The sequence below is a fragment of the Fringilla coelebs genome, assembly GCF_963513975.1.
Source record: "Fringilla coelebs genome assembly, chromosome: 1".
Lineage (NCBI taxonomy): Eukaryota > Metazoa > Chordata > Aves > Passeriformes > Fringillidae > Fringilla > Fringilla coelebs.
This window is the reverse complement of record NC_140028.1, coordinates 84,481,920-84,504,765: the sequence shown is the minus strand read 5'-3', so window position 1 is coordinate 84,504,765 and position 22,846 is coordinate 84,481,920. Positions and strand designations below refer to the sequence as shown.

Sequence of the window (22,846 nt, the reverse complement as noted above, 5' to 3'; positions counted from 1 at the left end):
TTTTTATAAATATATCCACGGGAGGTGAGTGGCAATGTGTGTGTGATGCCGTAGGGAGGTCCAGGCCTCCGGACTGAGTGTCCGTGACCTGCTCGGCGTTGGTCTGTGCTGGAAGAGCCCCGAGGGTGCGGGCTGGAGAGCCTTATACGCGTGGGGAGATGCTTGGAGGGAGAGCAACAGGGACATCTTTCTGTCCCCGCAGCCCCCTCTCCTTTCCTCCTTAGGGCTCGTACTCTGTGCACCTGTAGGCAGGGTCTCAAGCAGCGGCCGGGCTCCCACGTTTCCCTTTCCCCATTCGCGCTTTCGAAGGAACAGCCCCAAAGGAAGCGGCTGCCCCGGTTGCCCGGGCGCGCTCCACTCCGCGCGGCGCATTTTCCGCAAATGCCGCCCTTGGAGACCGGCGCACGGAGGACCCTCCCGGCTCCCCCTAGGCTGCTCTCGAGCTCCCTCCTGACACCCGCATCATTTCCATCAGGGGACCGCTCCCGGGCATAGCTACCCCCCCATCCCGCGATTGGCCTCCGTTTAACATGAGGGTCCCCCCTAGACGAAGCCAAAAAGCAGGAGACGCACTTCAAGCAAGTGTATGTCCTGTGTGTCTCCCTCCTGTGAATCTTGCTCTTCGCTCACTTCCAGGCTTAAAGTTAAAATGATGGGAGTAATTGGTGGGTGGAAGATCCTAAACCAACGGGAAATGTATGGGCTTGACGACCTCTGGATAACCCAGGTACCTTGGCACAAAAAGCAAAAAAATATTTACTCACCTTGAAGTTTCTATTTTTTTAAAGCTTTTTTTATTTATTTTGTTTTTATTTCTTAAGTCATCTTTTGAAATGGTTCACGCTCCTGTCTGAGGTTTAATTTTAGTAAGCAGGAAGAGGGTGGATGGGGAATGGTTTGATTCTTGGGGGAGGGGGTCAAAAATCAAAACACCCTAATCTCCCTGGATTGAGAAGGTGCTGGACAAAAAGGCTTTCTATGACTCATGCACACTCTGAATTGAAGATCTGAAAAACATATACAAGCCCCAGCTTGACTGGTTTGAAAGCGATTCCAGCAATTAGGAATTAATTCAGCATGGTCAAAAGGCGATTTCACTGCAAGTTATATCAAGTTATCCAAACTTTTACAGAGTTCAGGTGCTGGGAATGGGCTGCTGGGGTGGAGGTAAGGCTGCAGGAAAGAAAAACAAGGAGTGTTCAGGAAAGGCAGAAAGGGCAAACTGCGGAACAAGGTCTGGAGGCATGGTAAGCCCATGTTTGCACCAAAGGTCTGCTGATGTGGAGATGGGAGGAGTGGGGGGCAGGAAATGGTTTGTTTCTCAAATGGGATTAAGTACTAAAAATATGCTGGAGGTGCTAGAGAATAGAAAGACAAGTCTCAACTAAAAATGAAATCACTTGATTTGGCTGATCAATTTTTCAGGTACAGTATGATCCTTCCCGGGTTAGCGGCAGAAGAGAGATTTAGCCCAGGCAGAGCTGACCCTGGGATGATGTATGGGGCAAGAGGCACTGGGAGGATGTAGAGGGTGGAGACAGGAATAAAACTGGTCTTTTAGACATGGGCAGGCCAACAATAAAACCATCACAGGGAGGGCCAGCTGCCCACCCTGGTGGCTCATGGCAGTGCTGGCCAGCTGTGGCATGGGTCCTGCGATGCCTGCTGGGCCCAGCCAGGGCTCAGGCGTTGGGATTGTTCCTCATGAGCTCCACATCAGCATCCACCATCTCCCTCACCAGCTCCTGCAGGAAGGAGAGAGACAGATGAGGGCCCAGTGCAAGGACAAATGGGCAGCATGTCAGGAATGCCCCAGAGCATGACAAGCCCCCCTGGCCCCCACAGCAGAGCCAGGAGAGGGCTTTGGGGCATTGCTGGGCCCTCCCAGCAGAGCCAGGAGAGGATGGGGCTTTGTTGGGCCCTCCCAGCAGAGCTAGGAGAAGATGGGGCATTGCTGGGCCCTCCCACCAGAGCCAGGAGAGGGCTTTGGGGCTCTGTTGGGCCCTCCCACAGAGGAACCAGGAGAGGGCTTTGGGGCTTTGTTGGGCCCTCCCAGCAGAACGAGGAGAGGATGGGGCTTTGTTGGGCCCTCCCAGCAGAACGAGGAGAGGATGGGGCTTTGTTGGGCCCTCCCAGCAGAACGAGGAGAGGATGGGGCTTTGTTGGGCCCTCCCACAGAGGAACCAGGAGAGGGCTTTGGGGCTTTGTTGGGTCCTCCCACAGCAGAGCCAGGAGAGGGTTTGGGGCCTTGTTGGGCCCTCCCACAGAGGAACCAGGAGAGGGCTTTGGGGCCTTGTTGGGCCCTCCCACAGAGGAACCAGGAGAGGGCTTTGGGGCCTTGTTGGGCCCTCCCACAGAGGAACCAGGAGAGGGCTTTGGGGCCTTGTTGGGCCCTCCCACAGCAGCCCTGGCCCAGGCCCTGGTGTGTCAGTGCGTTGCTGTGCCCTGGGATGCCCGCTGCTGCCACAGCATCTGCTTTCTGCAAAGCAAGGATCCATGCAGAGGCACCCCAAAATGGGGTTTCTCAGGGTGCCCAGGTCACCCCACACAGACGTGTCCCCCCTCCTTTCCTCTCCCTGGGAATTGCTTTTAGAGGACATGAACACCCATCAGGTACAACAGAACGGCCACTCACATCAAACGTGACTCTCGGCTTCCAGTTCAGCTTTTGCCTGGCTTTGGTGCAGTCCCCTTGCAGAAAATCCTGCGGAAAAGAAGAGAGAGGCACTGCAAGGACCGCTACCTTCACCACCCCGATGGCCTCCCCATTGCTCCTGCTTCCCTGTGAGCTGAGCATGGGCCAGGCCCACAACTGGACTCTTCCAGTGACAAATTATTTCTCTTGAAGATGCAGTTTTAGTGGAAGCTCATATGCCTATTAAATCACCAGGAGGCAGCATCCTTTTGCCAGGCTATTTCAGATGGAAAGCGTTATTCTTTGTGTGTACACAGAGGGCTTGAACTCCAGCCTTACAGCCATATAACAGTGAACATTTTATAAGTTATTGTACATTTTAGTCATGCTAGTGAATGAGCTGATTCAAATTATTTTCCCCAGTTTGTTTAAATAATATAAATCACAGAGCAAAAAAGGCATCTAGTCTCTTTCAAATAAAAACATGATCACAGACAAATGATGCTGAAAGACTGTTATGGGTATGGGTAACCATATGCAACACCAGTAAACATACAGCTTTTGAATGTGTACATATTTTTTTCCTAGAGTATTTTGAGTATTCACATGCAAATAAAAGTCTAAAATGAATAGAAATGAATGAATGAAAAGAAATTGCCTTGAAATCATTACAGAAACCAAGACTTTGGTCATATTCATCTTACTGTTCAAGTCTCCTTAAAAGAGCTACCCCACCAAAATAATCCCACAACCAGTGATCAAACATAATGTAATAAAATTAAACAAAGACAAAAATCTCCTTTAACTGCATTTCTAATTGAATACAAAAACTGACTGTATCTTTCTTTCTTTAAAATTGGAAGACAGTGTTTAAACAGTTAGCTTTTCCCAAATGTATGTGTTGATTGAATAAAATACATCATCTCTTCTCACAAGCTGTGTATCTTTGTAGCAATAAATACTAAAATTATATCTGTCTATGTTTAAAGAGACCCAAACAAACCCAGCTTGGTTACAGAACAACAAAGCTAAGGCTGAATTCTCTTTCATTTGACTGTATGGTGTAACACAGCAGACTTTCCAGAAAAATGCAAGAACTTTTTCTCTCTCTCTTCCACCCTCTGGCCAGCGGTGGAGCTAAGGAGCATTTTGTGAATATAGATTTTTTTTTTTAACTTGTCATGCTGCATGCTACATTTTTCAGATGTTATCTTATGTGGTTCAGGTCATGCTAACTTCCAAAATCACCTCATCCTATGCAGTAAAAGGTAGGAAATTCTTCTTCATAATTGTGCACAAGAAAGCTAGACAGCTTGCTTCCAGGAGCAGAGGAAATCCACCAAAAGAAATATGGCACTGAAGTAGGGGATGTGGAACAAACACCTCTGCCGAGACTTATTCCAGGCAGCAGTTTTACTAGTTCAGTCTTTAGGCTAAAAAGCATTTCATCCTGCCTTCAGAAGAGAGTAAACAGAAGGATAAGAACAAAATGATATGAAAATTTAAAAAATGCCATGATTTCCTTAAATTAGACTAAAAGATTTCCTACTGCAGCCCTATAATGGGCTTTTTGAAACTGCAGCAGACATTTGAGGCCAAGTCATGCAAAACTGCATCAACTTGAGGGATCCCCTGGAGGGTCGTGTGAATATGGATTGCAAAATCTGGTTTGAAATGGGAAAGACGCCCATTAGCTTTGATAAAATTTGGATCAGACTCTAATGTGCTCATGGAGGTATGTCTTTTATCTGGAGTTCAGTTTAATTTACATACGTGTGTATATATACATGTCTGGAAACAAGGAAATCCTTCATAAAATAATAATTTAGGTTTAAAAACAATTGCTTTTTATTCACCCCTAGTTCAAGCCATTAGCTAGAAGTGAAGTGTTTTAATATCACCTAGTTTTATGTAATAAAAGCTGTATCATAAAACTTAGATTTTCATTTTTATAAATGCTGTGTAAGTAAAACTTTTACATCCACAATCTTTGTATCAAAAACATACTTTGAAACTAATCCTTATCTAAGATACTGGCTTCCCATTTTAAAGAAAAAATGATTGGGAAGCACAAAATGAATTGCCATGGCTTGCTGTATGTAGCTGCATTCTGCTTTTGAACAGCTTGGGAGCAGTCTTTTAACTGTCTTGGACAAATGCTTTTTCTTAAAACAGATCATCTAAAAAAATACTTTACCTAATTCCAGCCCTTTATTCAAAAACATAAACACTCATCTGCTGAGTAGGCCAAAATAAGGCTGGGGGTAGGCTGCAAATCAGTAAAAGGGAAGTATTTGCAGTGCTGGATTATACACAGAGATCACACAAACAACTAGTATGTTGAAGCCATCTAGGTATAAAAACCCTCGTGTTTTTCCTTTGAAAATTCACAAGCTTTAACAATAATGCAGTAAATGTATTAGGGCATAATCTGTGAGAAAAAAAGAAAAAGGGGAAAATAATGGAAGATTTAATATATATGATAATACAAATTCCCCAGCTGACCTGGGTAAAAAGTGGTTCTCCTGAAGAAGTTTATGTCCTTTTGAGAAACACAAATGAAACCATAATATTAACACCATATTACACCTAAACTCAAGGTTTGATTGTATTCTTATTAGCCAAAGTTTCAACACTGAGTGGAAATGATGACTGGAACAAAGCTATTCCTGATTAAAGGATTGTATTGCAGTCATGTTTCCTGTATTTTTCTACAAGTAGCTCATAATATGAAAACAATAAGGTAATTACAATAAAATAAGAATATTAAAAAAAAAAAAGCTTCTCTTGGAACAAAATGACTGCTTGTTTATATTGTTTAAGTTTTTCACTGAAAGCAGAGATGCATCTGCCAGGCTTCCAAAAGGAAAAAAAAATCCACAAACAACCCCACTATCCAAAAAAAACCCTCTTGTATATTCATCATCAAAGTGTATTAAGTTTTCAATTCCAGGGCATCACTTTCTGGAACTACAACCAGATCAGAAAGCGAAGAAAGAAGAGATCAGATTCCATTACAGAAAACCTGAATTTTTATTTTTTTGGGGATGGGGAGGGGGTTTGGGGAAATGGGGGGTGGTTCTTGAAAAACATCTGCTGGTGAGCATAAACTGCTCCATATCCCTACTCCTGATGGAAAAGCACCTGATAAAATGACACCACTTGAACACCACTTCATGTTTTGTATTCCTGCAGGATTACTTTTTCTGTGCCATTGTGCTTTACATAGTGACAGGAAAACAAAGCCCTCTGACTCCCTGAAAACTCTGAGGATTTAGATACTGAGCTAGAGTCTATAACCCTGAAAACACTGACTAGGGCTTTCTGTTGTTTTTACAGCACTCAGACCATGAACATAAAATCAAGCCTTTGCTTTTACTTATCCATTTTGTAAGGAACAAGTCCTTATTTTCCATCCAAGCAGTTAACATAAGTGCCTAATAATGACAAGTTTTAATGGCACGCTAAGAGTCAGAAACAATATCCAGGTAAATATTTAAAGGGAAGGAAGATGGAAAGACAGCAGTCAAATTCCCTGTTGCCACTTAATATGAGCAAGTAAATTCTCCTACGGCTTTATATGCAGCTCACAGAATGAGTTCCTATGATGTGAGTTTTTCTGTTTTACATTTTCTGCAATTGAGGCTGTGTAACTGTGTAGAAAATACCCCATTATTACTAAATTTGCTGTTGTGATTATTCAATTTTGTTGTACAAATGCACACACACAAACGCATACAGATAAGCAGCGAGAAATTTGTTATGCAATGTGGTAAGGCATTTTTAAATTTGGCTTTTAAACCATGAGACAAAAATGTAAAATATTTTAATGTAAATATCACATTTCCCAAGCTCTTGTTCTGAGTGTCATTGCTACTCCTATTTTGTCTTGAGCAGTGATTGATCTGGTTTCACTGTGCATTGTATCACTGTCTCATTCAATTAACTTTAACTGAAAATTTAAAGCCTCAAGACAACATAAGAAAAAGGAGATAGTGTGGCCTGAAAGAAGGCCAAGGCTTCCTTTATTACTACAGCTCAGTTGATTCCCTTTCAAATGTGCATTCACTGAAGCCTGCAGCCAGTGCCAGCTTTTGCTTTCTCTTACACTAAAATAAAACTGAGATCAAGTCCTCAGTAAAACACCTGTGATGGAATTGTGCCCAGCTCTGCTTGCTGAAGCACAGACAAGGCTTTACCTCTAAAAATAAACACACTTGATCTGAGCGCACAACAATATAACTGCATCTGAAAAGCAGCCAGGGTTACCTTCACAATCAGCACCACTGCTTGGAAGATGATTTGTTACATCAGGGCTCCCATAAGCAAAGAGCCCTGACCCAGCTTGGTGGAGGCTCTGGCTTGACTGTTTAGTCTTGCACTTTTCTGCTCAAGATGTTTTTTCAAAAAGGGTTTCAGGAACAGAGGGGCCAAAGTTTCACAAGTATTTTATTTTCCTTATTTTCTTCTTAAAACCATTACCTTTTAGCTTTAACTTATCCCATTAAAAAAACAAAGCAAAACACATAGATAATTGATTAGACTGCAATTTTGTGTTTTATTCATTATCATGGAATCTTAGAATGGTTTGGGTTGGAAGGCACCTTTAAGTTCATATAGTCCAAACTTTCTCCACTGAGCAGGGACATCTTCAACTAGGTCAGTTACTCAGAGCCCCATCCAACCTGACCTCAAATGTTTCCAGGGATGGGGTATCTTCCACCTCTCTGGGCAATCTGCTTCAGATGCTTCAGTGTTTCACCACTCTCATCACAAAAAGTTTCTACCTTATATTTTGTCTAAATCTACCCTCTTTAAGTTTAAAACTATTGCCCTATTACCCTTTGTCCTATCACAACAGGCCCTACTAAAAATTTATATCACATGTATATACTAAGGTCTATATTATGAAATAATCTCCCCTTTGTGTACTTCCTGAAACATTTTACATTTACAAATGCTAAACATTTAGCATTTTTTAAAGAGAGTTTAAGTAGCAAATCTCAGTAGTAACACCAGCCCCACAGTACATATGAGCATCTGCTGCAGCTTATTGCTTGGAGAACAGCCTTGCTGAAGTGTTGCAAACATGTCAGGAGACTGCATGCATTGCTCACTAGGAAGTTCTTTCACCATCAACCTTATCCCCCATTCCCTAGTGTTCTGCCACACTTGCCACCAGGCCCAGGACATCATGCTTTTACCCAGATGCAATATTGGAAAACAGTTACTGTGACTTCTCTTGAGCACTCTGTTAAGAAAAGTAGAAATATCTGACTAAACCAGAGCTGTAGAGCCTGTAAACTTGTGCCTTACTGGTGCAAAATTCAGTGCACGGCTCAGCCGAGCTTGGACCAAACCCCAGACGGAGTCATAGTAATGAGCACTGTGTCTCCTGTGCACTGCTCTGCCTGTTCTTCTGGAGATCCACGGGACAGAGAACACTGGCTTGGCTTCTCTGCAAAGGGTAGTATTTGTTAGAATATCTATAGTAACAGGGATGAAAACCCTGTATAATCATAAAGCAAGAGACTCCTATCTCCATAGTAAATGTGAGGAGACTGAAGATAAAACATATTGAAGAGCGAAGCCCAAGCCTAACAAGGAGCATGATAAACATCTCCAGGAATTTAAGATGAGCCAAAATGTGTTGTCGCTCAGTTTTCATTTTTTCTTTCCACTGTTCTTAGAAAAGCAAAGTTGTGGAGCAGTTGGGGTACCAAGGGAATAGAAGAATGCCAGTGAATTTGGTTCCTGATCTAAATTTGTTTTAATGCAGCATGAACAGACTGCTTTCCACTCTTGGGTCAGCAGTCTTTTGCAGAAAGACGGTATTGTTCGCAAAGAACCACAGGAAAAGGCAAAAGGCGAAAGCAACCAATAGGCTGAAACTCACATATAACTAAATGCCATTGAAAATAAGAGGCACAATGTTTTTTTTCCCCTAGCATGTTTTCCTATGCAAATCCCCTCCCTATTCAGAAAGTTTAATCTTTACTAAAACCATGTTGAAGAGGAAGGGAAGGGGAAAGAATGACCTGAGGAAGGGACTGATTCTGTGCGGCGCTGAGCCCCAATACATCCGATGGAACTTGGCTTCGAGTGCTGGGCATCTTCAGGGTAAGGTCTTATCTCGGGATCCCCCTGCACTCCAGCAATAAGGCATCAACACAAACCACACAGTCAATAAAACCTTAGCACAACCTTGGCTTTTCCGCCAGGAACCAGGGGCGTTACAACAGCGGCTTTATCTTATCAGTTTGATAATCTTTAATTTGACCAGCTTCCAAAGGGTTAAGGCAAGTGAACTCGGAACAGCAATAAACATTAGGGCGATAATAACAGTAATGGAGCTCCTCTCCCTCCTCCTCCTCCTCTTCCCCTCCCTCCCCTGCGCCTTTTCCACTTCGCTGCTGCCTATCAGCCCCAACCGAAGCCGAAGCCAGACCTCTCTCTCAATGACAGGGGGTGATAAGAGACTCGAAGAAAACAGCAAGCTGTCTGGTCTGCTCAGGAAGTCGGGGACGGGTGGTATTGTCCATCAGCGGGGCCACGCGGCGGCCGGAGGCCGGGAACAATGCTCCGCTCTGGGGAAATGGGCTCACTCAGCGCCGGTCCTGGCAGCCCCACCGCCAGCTCAGATAAAGCGCCGAGGCAGGAGGGGCTGGCCCCAGGTGCCTCCGGGCCGCCGCCGGACCCGGATCGCTGGGCCGGAGGCGGTGCCGCCGCTCACGGCCGCGGGGCCGCAGCCGGGGAGGAGAGACCGCGGCCCCGGGGCGAGCGCCGGCGGAGCTGCCGGCACAAGAGCCCCTCACAGGGCCGAGCGCTACTCAGATCTGTCCATTTGCCAAGCGAAGCCTGAGAAAACATCTTGGCCAGAGCCGTCCCTCGAGCCAGATAAAATTCCTCCCGAATTACAGCCCGATATCCCCGAAGCCAGTGCTGAATTTCACTCGCTTTGGATCCGGAGCTGAGCTCGCTCGTCAGGAGCCGTCCCGCACAGCTCCGTGCCAGGGCATCCCGCTGCAAGTGGCACCGTGGCTGCTTTTCGGGCTGCCATGCATGAGGCAGTCCGGAGAGTGTTCCCCCTGCAGCAGGGAAAGCCCTGCTGCCGCAAAGAGCCAAATTCCTGCAGCTGGCTGCAGTGAGGCGGGTGCTTCCCTCCCTCGCAGTTTGCCCTGAGGCCCAATTTTGCATGCCTGGGAAGACCTGGAAATTGTTCCCCAGTAAGTGCAATTGTAACCTCAACTCATGGCCCTGCAGAGTGCCAAAGAGGCTTCCAAATAGCAAGATCATTTCTAGTTCACAGGAATCCTTCTCCTAAAAAAGCAGAGAACTTCTGGAGGAGAGGAGGAAAATCAAACCCACTCCATTTGCCATATACTGACCATAATTATGATAGTTCAGGCATGAGGGCTGGACACAATCCCAGAATCAGAGAAAGGTTTGGGTTGGAAGGGACAGTAAAGATCATCTAGTTCCAACTTCCCTGCCATGGTTGCTCCAAGCCCCATCCAGTCTGGCCTTGAACACTTCCAGGGACGGGGCATCCACAGCTTCTCTGGGCAACCTGTTCCAGTGCCTCACCTCCAACACAGTGAGAAATTTCTTCCTAGTATCTAATCTGAGCCCTTTTACAGTTTCGTTTAAAGCAAGTCTCCCTTGTCCTCTCACTACATGCTTCTCAATACGTGCTTCATAAAGTCCCTCTCCAGCTCTCTAGTAGGTCCCCTGTAGGTACAGGAAGACTGTTCTATTTCTATCTTCTTTTCTCTGGGCTGAACAACCTCAAGACTTTTAGCCTGTCTTCATAGGAGGTGTGCTCCAGCCCTCTGACCACCTTTGCAGTCCTTCTATGGCCTTGCTCCAGCAAAAGCCCTTCCTTTTTGATACGTTGTACTGGGTCATCCAAACACACACATCACAGATAAAATATTTAGCATGTTTGCTAAAATACAGACTAATGATTATCAAAGTAAGATTTTCCAACTCTTATAACAAAATAGAAATTCTCTTTGCAAATGCTGGTTACAGGTGGTTCCACTCCCACTGACTTCCACTGCCCTCTAGCCTGGCTGCTGATGTGTGAGCTAACAATTCCAAGTTCAAACTAACCTGGGCATTAAGAGGTGTCTGAATAACGTGGATTTTGCATGACATGGGTTAGAAGCATTTGTGAATTTTCCTTTCACAGCAGAGGTTTGGAGGAGGTTGTAAAAGAGCATGCTTATTCAGTCTCTCTGGACAAATGTGTCACCTGCACATCACTAAAAACCAAGACCCTATGAGAAATGAACCTCTTTTATAAAGATGGAGATCAGCTGAAGTATAGACAAATAACAGGTTTCTTATCTTTTCACTGGTACCTTCAAGTCCAGCTTTTGCTCACTACTTAATGTGTTTTCCTCTTGGTTCTCCACTCTGACAACTATTTTGGGGATGATGAGTAAGATAATAATGTCCTCATCAGATGTGGTATTATTGTTGCATTATGTATATTTAGATGAGGGCATGATACCTTTAAAATTTTTATGTGTAATTCTCACTATTTTTTTCTGCTCTGATTAGTTTTCTCATCACTACTTACTCTTCACATTCTTTGCAAAGATCAGGAAATCACTTTGTGAAGTTGTTTGACTGGTTTTTGTGCAGGAATGAATGTCTTTTTCAGCTGTCTTTGCTGACTGACATGTCAAGGTGAATAGGAAAACTGATAACCCCAGCAATCCATGCTGCAATCCTACTTAATTTCTTCTCTTCTTCCACTAAAAGATACTTCATTTATAGTGACTTATATTGGAAATGTAAACAAATTCAGTTGTCACCTCTGGTCAAATACCAAATGCTAAGTAACAAAACAGTAAACATTAGGACAGCTATCTTGTATTCTACTTCTACTTACAGATATTTATCTATCTACTTTTAGAGCATTAAACAGCAATTTAATAAATGCTATGAACTCAGGATATTACTTCTTCATAGAGTTATTATTTTTCTTTTACAGGATGCATTGTTTGTGGTGATTTTGCTACCCCATGGACATTAGCATTTCTGAAAAAAATCATGGCATTTTTTATGTTAACATCAAAATGATACTAAAATATTTTTTGGAATGGCAAACTGTTATATTTGCCCTAATAAAAAATATTTTATTCATAATAGAATTTTTAATCTAAGGAGCATATAATTGAAACATTCTAATTAAATTACCTGTAACATCGGTTGCTGTCTTTGCCCTTTTTTCACCTCACCAACTGAAGCTGGGTGGGAGAGATGCCACCCCCTTCCTTAACTCTTACAGTGTTACACAAACCTCTGTCCTTCTGAAGCTTGTGGTAGGACTTGGAGAAGAAGACAGAGAGGAGATGGATAATTCTCTCTTCCTGTCTTCCTCCCTGCCATGGATTAACTAGTACATAAAAGTTAGCATGGAGGATGCTCAGTCATTTCTCATTGTTTGAAAAGAACTTGTAAAATACTCCCTCCCTACAGTATGGGGGATGAAGAAGGGAGCTGTCATTTCTCTGGACAAAGTCACAATCTGCCTTTTACTGCTGGCTGTTTTTTTTTAGAAGCAGCCTCCTGCTACACAGCCATAAACCCAATCTAATTTATGGGATGCATCACCTTATCCCTCACCCCTCACTGCATTCCAATTTCTCAATAAAAACCCCATCTGATTTGAAAACCCTTTTCAAGACAAAATATGTGGAGAGAGTTTAAGCTGTGAAAAGCTTAAAGGGAGCTCAAGAACTGAGATCTTTTTACCCAAAGGGCAAAAAAATGTTCAAGTCCCCATATGGAAGGGACTCTGAACATGATACTGTGGGGCTCCTTTCAGCAAAACTGAAGCTATCCTTGCCTGAACACAGTTACAAGCCAAGCAAGAGTCCACAAAAGGGTTAAAATAAAACAAGGTAGGATAATTTCTGATGCTGAGTATGTCCCAAATGTATTCTACAGTGCACTTCATAGAGAAGGAAGTCCAAGCAGTGGCCTTTCACATGACATCATAAAAGCCTAATTTATCACCAGCCACCAAACATCTAGAAAATCATAACATCCTTTCAGGAAAACCATGTGCAAGATAATCAGACTTGCTTTGATGAAAGATTTAGTGCCTGAGTCCAAGTAGGACACTACAAAGAAGAACCCTTTGCAGGTAGTAGCACACAACAATGCACGTCACATTTAATGCTTAGAACTCACACTTTATTCATTAAAAAGCTTATGCATTTCCTGTCCATAAACAAACATCTTTTTACTCTGTATGTGTGTTCAACCAAACCTGTTAAGATAAAACACTGGTCACTGGTTAAGTCCAGACAAGGTAGACACATGAATATCTCTTTTACAGATGAAACACATGCTATTGCTGCAAATAAAGGCACTGTGCTCCCCATTCCCTCATCTCACAGTCCCTTGCAAGTGCAAGTTGCGGATGTGGGCTGAGTATTGCCACAGCTTGTCATGGCTTTGGAAAGGATGAAGTCCTTCCAGCACACTCAGCATAACAGCTACACTGAACCGAGGGGTGCACTCCCCCAAACAAATTCCAAAACATTCTGCCAAAGACCTTGTCTCTCTGTCCAAGGCTCTCACTGTTCTGCCTCATCAGTTTTTGGTGACTGGTGTAACCTGACTGTCTTGATGGAAAAGTACTGCTCAGCAAGCAGTATATTGCCGTAAAATCAATTGGTTTCACCTTTGCAAATGAAATAGAACAAGTCTGCTGTTTGTGTTGATCAGGCAGACAAAACAGAGCACAAAGCAATTAATGAATGGCTACAAATACCAGCTGTACGGTGCTCAAGACTTCTTTTTGACTGTAATGGAAGTTTGTTGGTGTGTAAGATGCACAGATTCCAATTGTCGTGCAGTTCACTGATCCTGCTGCTTATTAATCTGACCCTTAGGCTCCTGCTGGTCAATGGCCACAGGTTCTTCTGGTCTGACTGAAAAAATAACCGGATTTTCCACACCATTCTTGGTAGTTTGCTGTTGCATATTCTCTGATCTTCATTAATAAAAATAACTTCCTATTACATTTCCTGCACAGGAAAGCCTGGGAAAAAAAAAAATCATCGTTTTCCCTATGACATCTTTCACTATCAGAGCAGACATTAAACTTACCGCACAATCTTCCACTAAATCAATAAACTGAATACAACTATCTTATTTTCTTTTTAAAGATCAGTATTTTGTTTTCTTCCATCCTTCCCTTACCTTGGTATTTAACTTCTGTCACTTTTTTTTTGTTTAAATCTTTCCCATGTTTTGGTGAAGTTATTTTCCTGTAAAATCCCATTTAGCTATTTTTATTGTAAGACATATTTCTTTCCTGATTTGATGTGTCTCCCAGTCTTTCTCTTTCATTCAAGCTTGCCCCATTTCTCTTTTGAGCATCAAACATCATCTTAAGCCTGGTCTTACTTTCCTCCATCATCAAAACAAGTTGCCTCACACTGAGATTTTGTTGTCTTCTCCTCATTTCTACTATAGTGTTCTTTTCACTTGAGCATTTTTTCAATTTCTTTTCTCTCTGTATCATCACAGATTTTTTTTTTTTTATTTTCCAGTGGTACTCCATCACACACCTGCTTTCTCTTCCCTCAGGTTTTTGTGTGGAACATTCCAGGGTTCTGGGAGACAATTCATATTACCAGGAGCACAGCAGAGATTTGCTGACAGGGCTGAAACTCTGTTGAAATAAGTTTTAAAGAAGCAATAAGATATCCTATAGCTCACAGTGCCAGTGTAAGTAGGGATAAAAAGCAGATTCATTGACTGCTATTACTATTCACAGTAGCTGCCTATAAAATTCCATAGATTTGGCAGTGCATTAGCCATATACACTTTAAAAGCATGGCTAATATGCTCTGCTTCTTTCCAAAACATCACCAAATGTGTATACCATCTCTTGAAATCTGTCCTCTCAATGACCTTCTTCTCTTAAATACTTTCAATTAAAGAAGAAAGGAATTTTGGATCTGTTACCAAAAACTTCATTACTTCACCCTGCAGCGGTCAAACACGAAAAACTTAATTAGAGAAGGAAAACAGTTAGCATTTTCTACTGGTCCTGCCCTACTTACCAAACCTCCTCTAGTTCCACAATTAAAAAAGCAAGCAAACTGTTCAGGCATACACAGGAGCAGGCATGGGCTCAGAATACTCCAATGTTTTCACCTATATAATGTTTAAAATGTGAGATGCCTCATCAATCACTTGACTCCTTTACAAGGAAAGTGTCTCTTGAGACCACTCACACACGAATCATTTATTGCCAAGTTTCAATGTGAAAGACAGAGCTGTTCCTCAGACAAGCAATCCTATTTTTCATTCATGTTTTGGCAGGGCAGAGATGCCAGGTAAGGGTCCCATTATGCATTGCACAAACACAGAAATGGCAGTCCTTTCTCCGAATATTTATCAAAGTCAAATATCACCTGCTGGAATATTGTTAGAATTAATCTACAGCTCCTTTTCAGTGCATGTCACCAGTGAAACCTTCTGGCTTGATTTACTTTATTTGATGTATTCTGGTGTAATGGCAATACATATGAACACACAAAGCCATGAATTACAGAACTTACATGTATCTACCAAGAATCTCAATAGCAGATGAAGAAAGCTTCATTCCACTTGTAACTTCAGCAAGACTTCAACAAGATGTATTATCACTTAGACAATGCAGAACTGCTTCACAGCAGCACAGCAGGACAACGAAGGACCACCAGAGAAGATACAGATTTTATGTAATTAAGCAACAGGAATGACATTACAACTGGAAGAAAACACTGTCACCCCCATTTTATGAAGCTAGGAGGCAGGATGATTTAGGAACTTGACCAACACCTTGAAATGAGAAGGAGGAATAATTAGAGAGCTCAGGTTGTATCCAACCATTTCCCTCTGATGTATACCTTACTTCAGGTGAAGAAGTCAAGCATTCACATCACACTGCATCTGGCATAATTTGCCCTGGGTAATTCCTTGCCATTGATTTGTAGTGATCAATCCCCCCAGAAGAAAACTGCTCCAAGGATGAGTGATCATACAGCACCTTGATGCAGCAGGTGGCTTATTTAACCACATGTTTCTCATTTGTCTACAACTTCACTTTATTTTTGCCCCTGGATTTTCTTTTATAGTGTCTTTCACATAAAAATCAAATACTCATCCTAGCAATACTAAAAAATTACTGTTGCTTCCTCAACTTTTCCACCCTGGGCTACTACGATTGACTTGAGAGTAACAGAACTTATGAGTTTATTGGGTTGTCTTTTCTTCTCTAAAGACTTAACTTTCAGATGGAAAACACCCAATTAGACTGACTCTTTTACAAGTAAAATGGTACACATTTTAGCTGCATATATACTGCAGCAAAGGCCCACAGACTTACTATTCCATACAGGCAGGGACCTGAGAGAGCTCTCGCATTTCATAGCATCTTTTGGCATCATTTATATTTAAATAATAACAGTCAGGATCATTTTCATCAACATGAGAAAAAAAGAAGTTCAGATCTAATCAAGAGACAGTTGTCTCCTGACACTGCCTGCTCTATGCTTGCTCGAGCACGTAGGCAGCAGCTGGCACTTCCACAGCTTGATCATTACTACTGCTCTTCAAATTATGCCTGTCACACAGGTTAGGAAAACATGAGTAATTAAACATAAACAGCGTCATAAAATAATAGTAAGAAAAAAATTAATAATCATCCAAAAGAGTGTTTGGGGCAACTCCCTACAGCACCTTGGATTTCTGCCCCTCCTGCTCAGACAGTTTTCCTCTGTGTACTTTTTAATTATTTCCTTCGTGAGTCCTTTAAGGCAAAGAGGTTTGTACGGGCGGGAAAAAACACACGTACTAGAACCGATGAGAACAGTGATATGACAAAAAGAGAAATGCCAATTAAGTATTCCTCAACTACTGCAGGCTGACTCTGAATTGCTTATGGCAAGGACTCGCCATGAAACTGATAGTTTGAGATGCATGGATTTTTAAGGATTTTAAATGCAAAATTTCAGGAGCTCCTTGTTCCTTGTTTGAGCCATGCACTACAGCTGGTCACCTGGTACAGCATCTATCTTCTGGCCCATCAGCTCCTTATACCAAGTTCAGCATTTAAACCATATGGAGGTCAGTGCAGAAATTCTGCAGTCCTACAGCCGTGGCAGTACATGTAGATGCATGCTGCCTTTTGCTCAAATAGTCAACAACCAATCTAATTCCTAGCTCAGTTCTGTTACAAAACCAGCATAAAACAACAAAACAATAAAGATTGAGACTTGGGACCATGTTATTAACAACCCTAAGCAGGCTGTTGTAGCCTATTTTTGTGCACATGGTTACTGGAACTGAGCATGCAATTCTGGTAATTGCATACAAAAATGACCAGCTACATGAGTAACGGGACATTTATCATCTGCAAGTCTTTCTGTGTAGGAACTCTGTGAAACGTGTGATCCTTCATGATAGCAGACATGCAAATGCTATGTAAGAGCAGTACTGTTTTCAGCTGCTTTACATCCAGAATAGTTATTCACATATTTAACTAGAAGGTGCAACAAACTCGATTTACTCCCACTTGGTCTGTGTTTTGCATGAGTATGAATTAGACAAAGTACAACGTAGGGAAGACTCGTGCCTGTCTACATAAGAGGAAAAATAAGTGTAGCAACATACATAATGTTGAGCACATTCAAATTCACATAGTAAAAGAGCATTTAGAGATGGTTGTTGTTCTCGTTAGGTAATTTTTGCTCATTTGTGTGCCTTGTTATGTATTTTCATACAAATTTCAGCATCTCTCTGAAATAAAGCTCTTCTTCCTACAAACCCTAACTGCTTCAACTTCTATATTCAAGGCTGAAATTGTTTAACTGACCTCATCAGAGATGCTAACTAGCTTACTTAAAGTATGCCAGCAATTCAATACACGCGGTCATGCTATCTAACCGAAGTTTTGGGAGAATTGCTATTTCTGGGGAGGAGGGACTTGCACATTCTCATGCAATCTCCCACTGAAATCATCAGGAGTGTGGCCAAGAAGTGACTGAGTGGGCTAAATACAGCCCAGGTTTGTAATGTTCATCATTACTGCTGGTAGCATCCCACCAGGCTAAACTCATAAATTTGACAGTAGGAAGAAATGAACTGTCCCCATGTGCCATTATTCTTGCTCTTCATATGTCCGCTTGATTTGGTTCTTTTCCCACTAATGTGGCATAAAGACCACTAAACTCAACAGCAGATTCTCTCCTTGGCTTCAGGGCTTTAAGCTCTTTCTTTCTCAGTATCAACAGATAGCATAGGAGGTGCATCCAACTTGCTTCCTCCTTGGATCAAGTATTGTTGGGTATTCCTAGTATCTCCAATTGTGGCTATTTTAATCGTCCATTTGATGTTTTTCTACTATGCCTTTCTTCCATTTCACCATTTCCTTCCTCCCCATCTCCTTAAAGGCTCCACCTGCTGTCTTCCTATGTCTCAGCTCAGTGCAATCCCCATCTTATGCTTTCCTAAGGCTTTTCTACCTTTGACACATATGAATATACTTCAATCTTTGGTCACATCTCTGAAGACAGTGTTCAGTTAAGTTGGCTCCCTTCACTACTCAGCTTTTCAGCAGAGTTTGCTTGCCAGAACTGGGGAAAATTACACTCAGATTCATTAATTAAGATATAATAAACTTCATGTGCTATTTAGCAATGTGCCATACGTGGCAATTAAAAAAAAAAAAGGTAGATGAAACCAGAGGAGACCCTCTGGCTCGTTTATGGACTCAAAGTATTTCTGGGAAGGTCACAAATCTTCAAGATATCTCCACAAATTAGATTTTGCACTTGGATTTCTAATTTAGCTGAAAGATGTGTAAAAACACATGCAGCCAGACAGCTCCTTGGCTATACATCTAAGGAAGCTCAAAGCATAAGTTATTACTTCCAAAGTCAATTGTAACTTATGCTCACTAAATTGGCTCCAGATCCACCCTTTTCAGACAGTAGTATAAGAATAATTTATTCTTCTGGTGAAAAGCACCCATTTTAGCTAAACCACACCCCCATCTGGGAGTCTCACCAGCAGAAGTGCCAAAGGCAGAGGGATTCAGAGGTGCAAAGGGCTATTGGGGGCTGGCGGAACAGGGATGAGTAAAGCCCAGTATGTAATAGTGTCTGTCAGCACGCTGAAACATATAACCTCTCCCTAACACAGGGGGTCTGCAACACAAATCTGAGAGGCAAATTTGTTCCTGTGGTTCAGTCATCACATTTAGATGAAGAGGTTTCCTCGCTCCTAACATCCCTTTGATTTATACCAGAAGTCCTATGGATAGTGGTGAAATCATTGCAACTTTCTGCATGTTTTGATCTACATCCTCAATGTGTATCTTGTTTTCTCCCATCGAGAGCATGCTGTACATAAATATGATACAAGAGGTTTGAGGGCTCTGATTTTAGACATCTGCCCCAAATGCCAAGTTAATTGCCTTACCAGTGCAGAGCTAAAAATCCCTACATAAACCAGGAGCTTTTCTCTCACCTATTACACTGAGTTGAATGAGGTACGTGAGTTCAGCCCCTTGCAGTGGCAGCAGGACTTGAAGCAATCTGTGCCACAAGATAGTTAACATTCCCAGGAGAAATTGCTTCACTAGCTATCCACAGAAACACTGACCTACATACAAGGGCTTTTCTTTCCCCAGGTGAACTCCTGCATCAGCAGCTACCTGACAGGAACCTCCTCATGGGAGATTTTTAATAGCAGAAGCTGCTGAACAAGAGGGAGCTGCAGAAACACACTTGTTGCCAAACTGTGTGTTTAGTTGGAAGGAGGAGAAACAGATGGGGAAATCACTCTTCAGACAGTGTTTACTAGCACAATCAGCACCTGAGGCAGCACTTATTCAGGTGCTGAAATTACAGAGGTAAGTTTTACGATGAGAAATCTATTCCTCACATGACAGCTATATTTCTCATGATGGATCATAAAAAGTAGATGATCCATCAGATAACTACTTGATTGCAACCTGCATCACAGTAAAACCATCAACCTTCTGTTTTGTTTTACGACCCTGGTTACATCTGGAATGCTTTCAAGAAAGATGTTGATGTTTGCTTTGGGTACAAACTGACTCAGAAAACTTAGTGGTTTGCTACTTACATAGTAGTAGATAGTAAGAATAAGGAGGAATGATAGCAGGAATATCTCCAATTTTGCCACCAGGAAGATAACTTTATTACCACCAATATAATTTTATTGAATATTCTTCTTGGACTGGACCATAAAGAGGATTCTTAATTGTCTAACACTTTTCTCTTCCTTTTCAGTCTAACAAACTATTCCTTTCAGTTGTCTATTTCCTTTTACATTATAATTTTTCCCATAACTACTAATTCAATAATAGTAATGATAGTAATGAAGCCAGTATTTGTAGAACTCACCTAGTTCCATATTTCTATAGTAACAACAGTAATTTCTTATCTTTACACATTATTTGTTGTCAGATAATTTCTAGTTCTTGGCCCCTTAGAGGGAGAAAAAAAGATGAAACTACTATCCAAGGTTGCAGAGTAAGCCACAAATAAATTTTCTGATTTATCTAGGAGTATGTGGTAGAAATGTGAGCTGCGTTGTAAGCAAACACCCCAAAGAGACATATTACCAAAACCAATATTTGCAAAAACTTAAAGATTTGCTCTTGGAGATTGTTGTGATCTCAGCAGAGTGTAAAAATTGGACAAAAAGTTGTCCTTACGGATGTGCAGTCTGTCTCTCTGCTTGGCAAGGTTACAGCTCCATTAAACAAAACAAAACAAACTAACCCTCTGGTCTTGCACAACTCTGCCAGGAGGGCTTGCGAGTTCTCTGGAAAATTGAGGTTGCTCTGAAATTGTGGGGTTGATCCATCACATGTTGAAATCAACAACATTGAACCACAGCTCAATATTCAAATCAGTTCTCCATGCAGGAATAGCATGTCTGTAACAAGCCAGGACATTGAGTCACTTCATTCTTGACCTTAACCAAATGGGTTAAATCAATATATATTTCATACTGCCCTGCAAAAGCTCATCTGTGCTTGGTATTAGCAAATAATTTCATTCATTCCAAGTACCAGACCTCAGAATTTTTTTTTTTTCTGACTGCATGATAAAATTCAGATGTTTTAAAAATATCCTTCTTCCCTACATGTGCCCACCCAAGCAGCAACAGCAGGCCTTCTGCTAAAACCTGACAATGAAATCTGCTTTTGGAGAAAGACCAAACGTGGAAAACTTCAGCATAAACAACAATTGTTTTGGAAAATTGTGACTGTACCAGCCTGGGGTAGGGGTGTTGAAAAGGAACATATTTTTGCCAGCTCAACAGACCATATCAAGCTCTTACTTTCTTAATGGACCACGAGTCCCTTAAGCCTCTTATTGTACAGATACTGGGGAGCAGCACGGATGAAGAGAAAGATTAAGTGATAGAGGAAAGTGCTCTGCTCGATATCCATAAGGACAAAATGGGCAGGAATAGAGAGTACACTAAGAAAATAGATGAGCTGCCTCTCTGTTGAGAAGGAGGTGTCCTCATTCAAGTCCCTAGAGATGTTAAAGTGTCATCAAGATGATGAAAGGAGCTTTAACACCTGCTTGTTTATGTGCAAACAATGCCTCTTCAAGACCTAGATCATGCTGCATGTAATAAAGTACTAATGGGGTAGAAACAAATGTACTGGTGGGGACGAAGTGGGGCCTGAATTACAGAATGGAAAGAAGACAGCAAGCAATACATCTTCCACTCTTTTGTTTTTTTATCAGAATTACCAAATTTAAGCTAAGAGGTGTTATTAGAAACTGGGAGTTTAAAATAAGCAATGAGTGTCTTGTCTGTACCAGCAGAAAGTAAGCCAGATGCATGCAAGTGTTGCCACTGTTTCTACAATATCTAAGTTATCTAAGAGGACTCTTATTTCATTCTGCAGAGGAGACACTGCTGTTTCAAGTTAAGAATTATTTCTATTTAAAAACTCGTATTAAATTTTAAAAATATAAGACCTCTGAAAAACAGGCCTATATCCACAAAATCAAGAAAGACAGAACCAATACATTGGTTTTAGATGCTTCTGTTACAGCAAGCACCAGCTATCAGAAGAATAAAAAACAAAAAAAATTAGCCACCTTTCTTTTTCTTCCGTATGGTTATTAATTTCTTTTATTCCAGTTGTTCTCTACAGTATGTAAGCAGTGTCCTCACATGTGGGAAGACAGAAGCTTCTGTTTTGCAAGGAGAAATTTCTTTTGCAAGTTAATAAAACTGGAATTTGATGCTTTTTCTACAATGATTTTAAGGAGCTAGCCTCTATTTATCTGCTTATGTTTCCAATTGTTGATACAGTAAAAGTTTGGATACACTTTGATGAAGCCCAAGAAAAGGGAAAGAAATTTGCATATTTTGTGGGGTGGTATCTGCTACTGCTTGCAGCTGGGGAGAGTCCATCCTGCACCTTTAATTACAGCATTCAAAATATCTCCTTCGTTATAGTTAATTTCAGTAAAAAGACATACATTTCAGTTTTGCAAGATTCTGCACTAGGGCTTCCTAGTACACTTTCCCCTTGAAGGCTGTGTCCCCACCCCTTCCACAATATCTCCCTGCCAAAGCAGCCCAGCATTCTCATATTTTAATTGAACCTAACTGGATCCATCTGCCGCCTGACTCGGGGGTTACTCTGAACCTTAAATTCCATTCTTATGGCAGATCGCTGAGATTTGAGTCCTCTTTTAAGAGAATGCTGTTTTCTCTTTAAATTCTATATAAGGGAAATTTAAATTTTAGCACAGATGTTTGCACAGCAGTGAAGAGCTGAATGAGACACTTGACACATCTCTGCCAAACTTTCTAAAGTCAAAGGCAATGAACATATGGCTGCTGCTACGCTGCCTCAAAGCCCACTTGCTCTTGTTCATGATGCTCAAAGGTCACACTTTTACAACTTGCTACATTCTTCTTGAGGCCTGGACCTGAAAGTGTGCTTTGGCTGTCACAGAGACCATTTCTGTCCTTGAGCCTCATGATGGGCAATACTTACAAACACCTGCAAATGGAGGCAAGAAATACTTCTGCCAAGTCGGTGTCTAAATGGGACAGTAATGTAAGGAGTCATTTCTACTTTCATTGCTGGCTGCCAAAGAGAAGGCAGCATTTCACAAGCAG

The 22,846-nt window shown here is 41.9% G+C and overlaps 1 protein-coding gene across 1 annotated transcript in view; it reads right to left on the bottom strand.

Annotated features, from left to right (window-relative positions):
• Positions 1-829: 829 nt before the first annotated feature.
• The window catches only part of GMDS (GDP-mannose 4,6-dehydratase), a 406,670-nt gene continuing 384,653 nt past the window's right edge, over positions 830-22,846 (bottom strand). Inside the window, exons 10-11 of the mRNA XM_084213383.1 lie at positions 2,636-2,704; positions 830-1,745 (exon numbers count right to left, since the gene is read on the bottom strand). Of these exons, the coding sequence (XP_084069509.1) occupies positions 1,683-1,745; positions 2,636-2,704 (132 nt within the window). The 3' untranslated portion in view covers positions 830-1,682. The remainder of the gene's footprint in view (positions 1,746-2,635; positions 2,705-22,846) is intronic.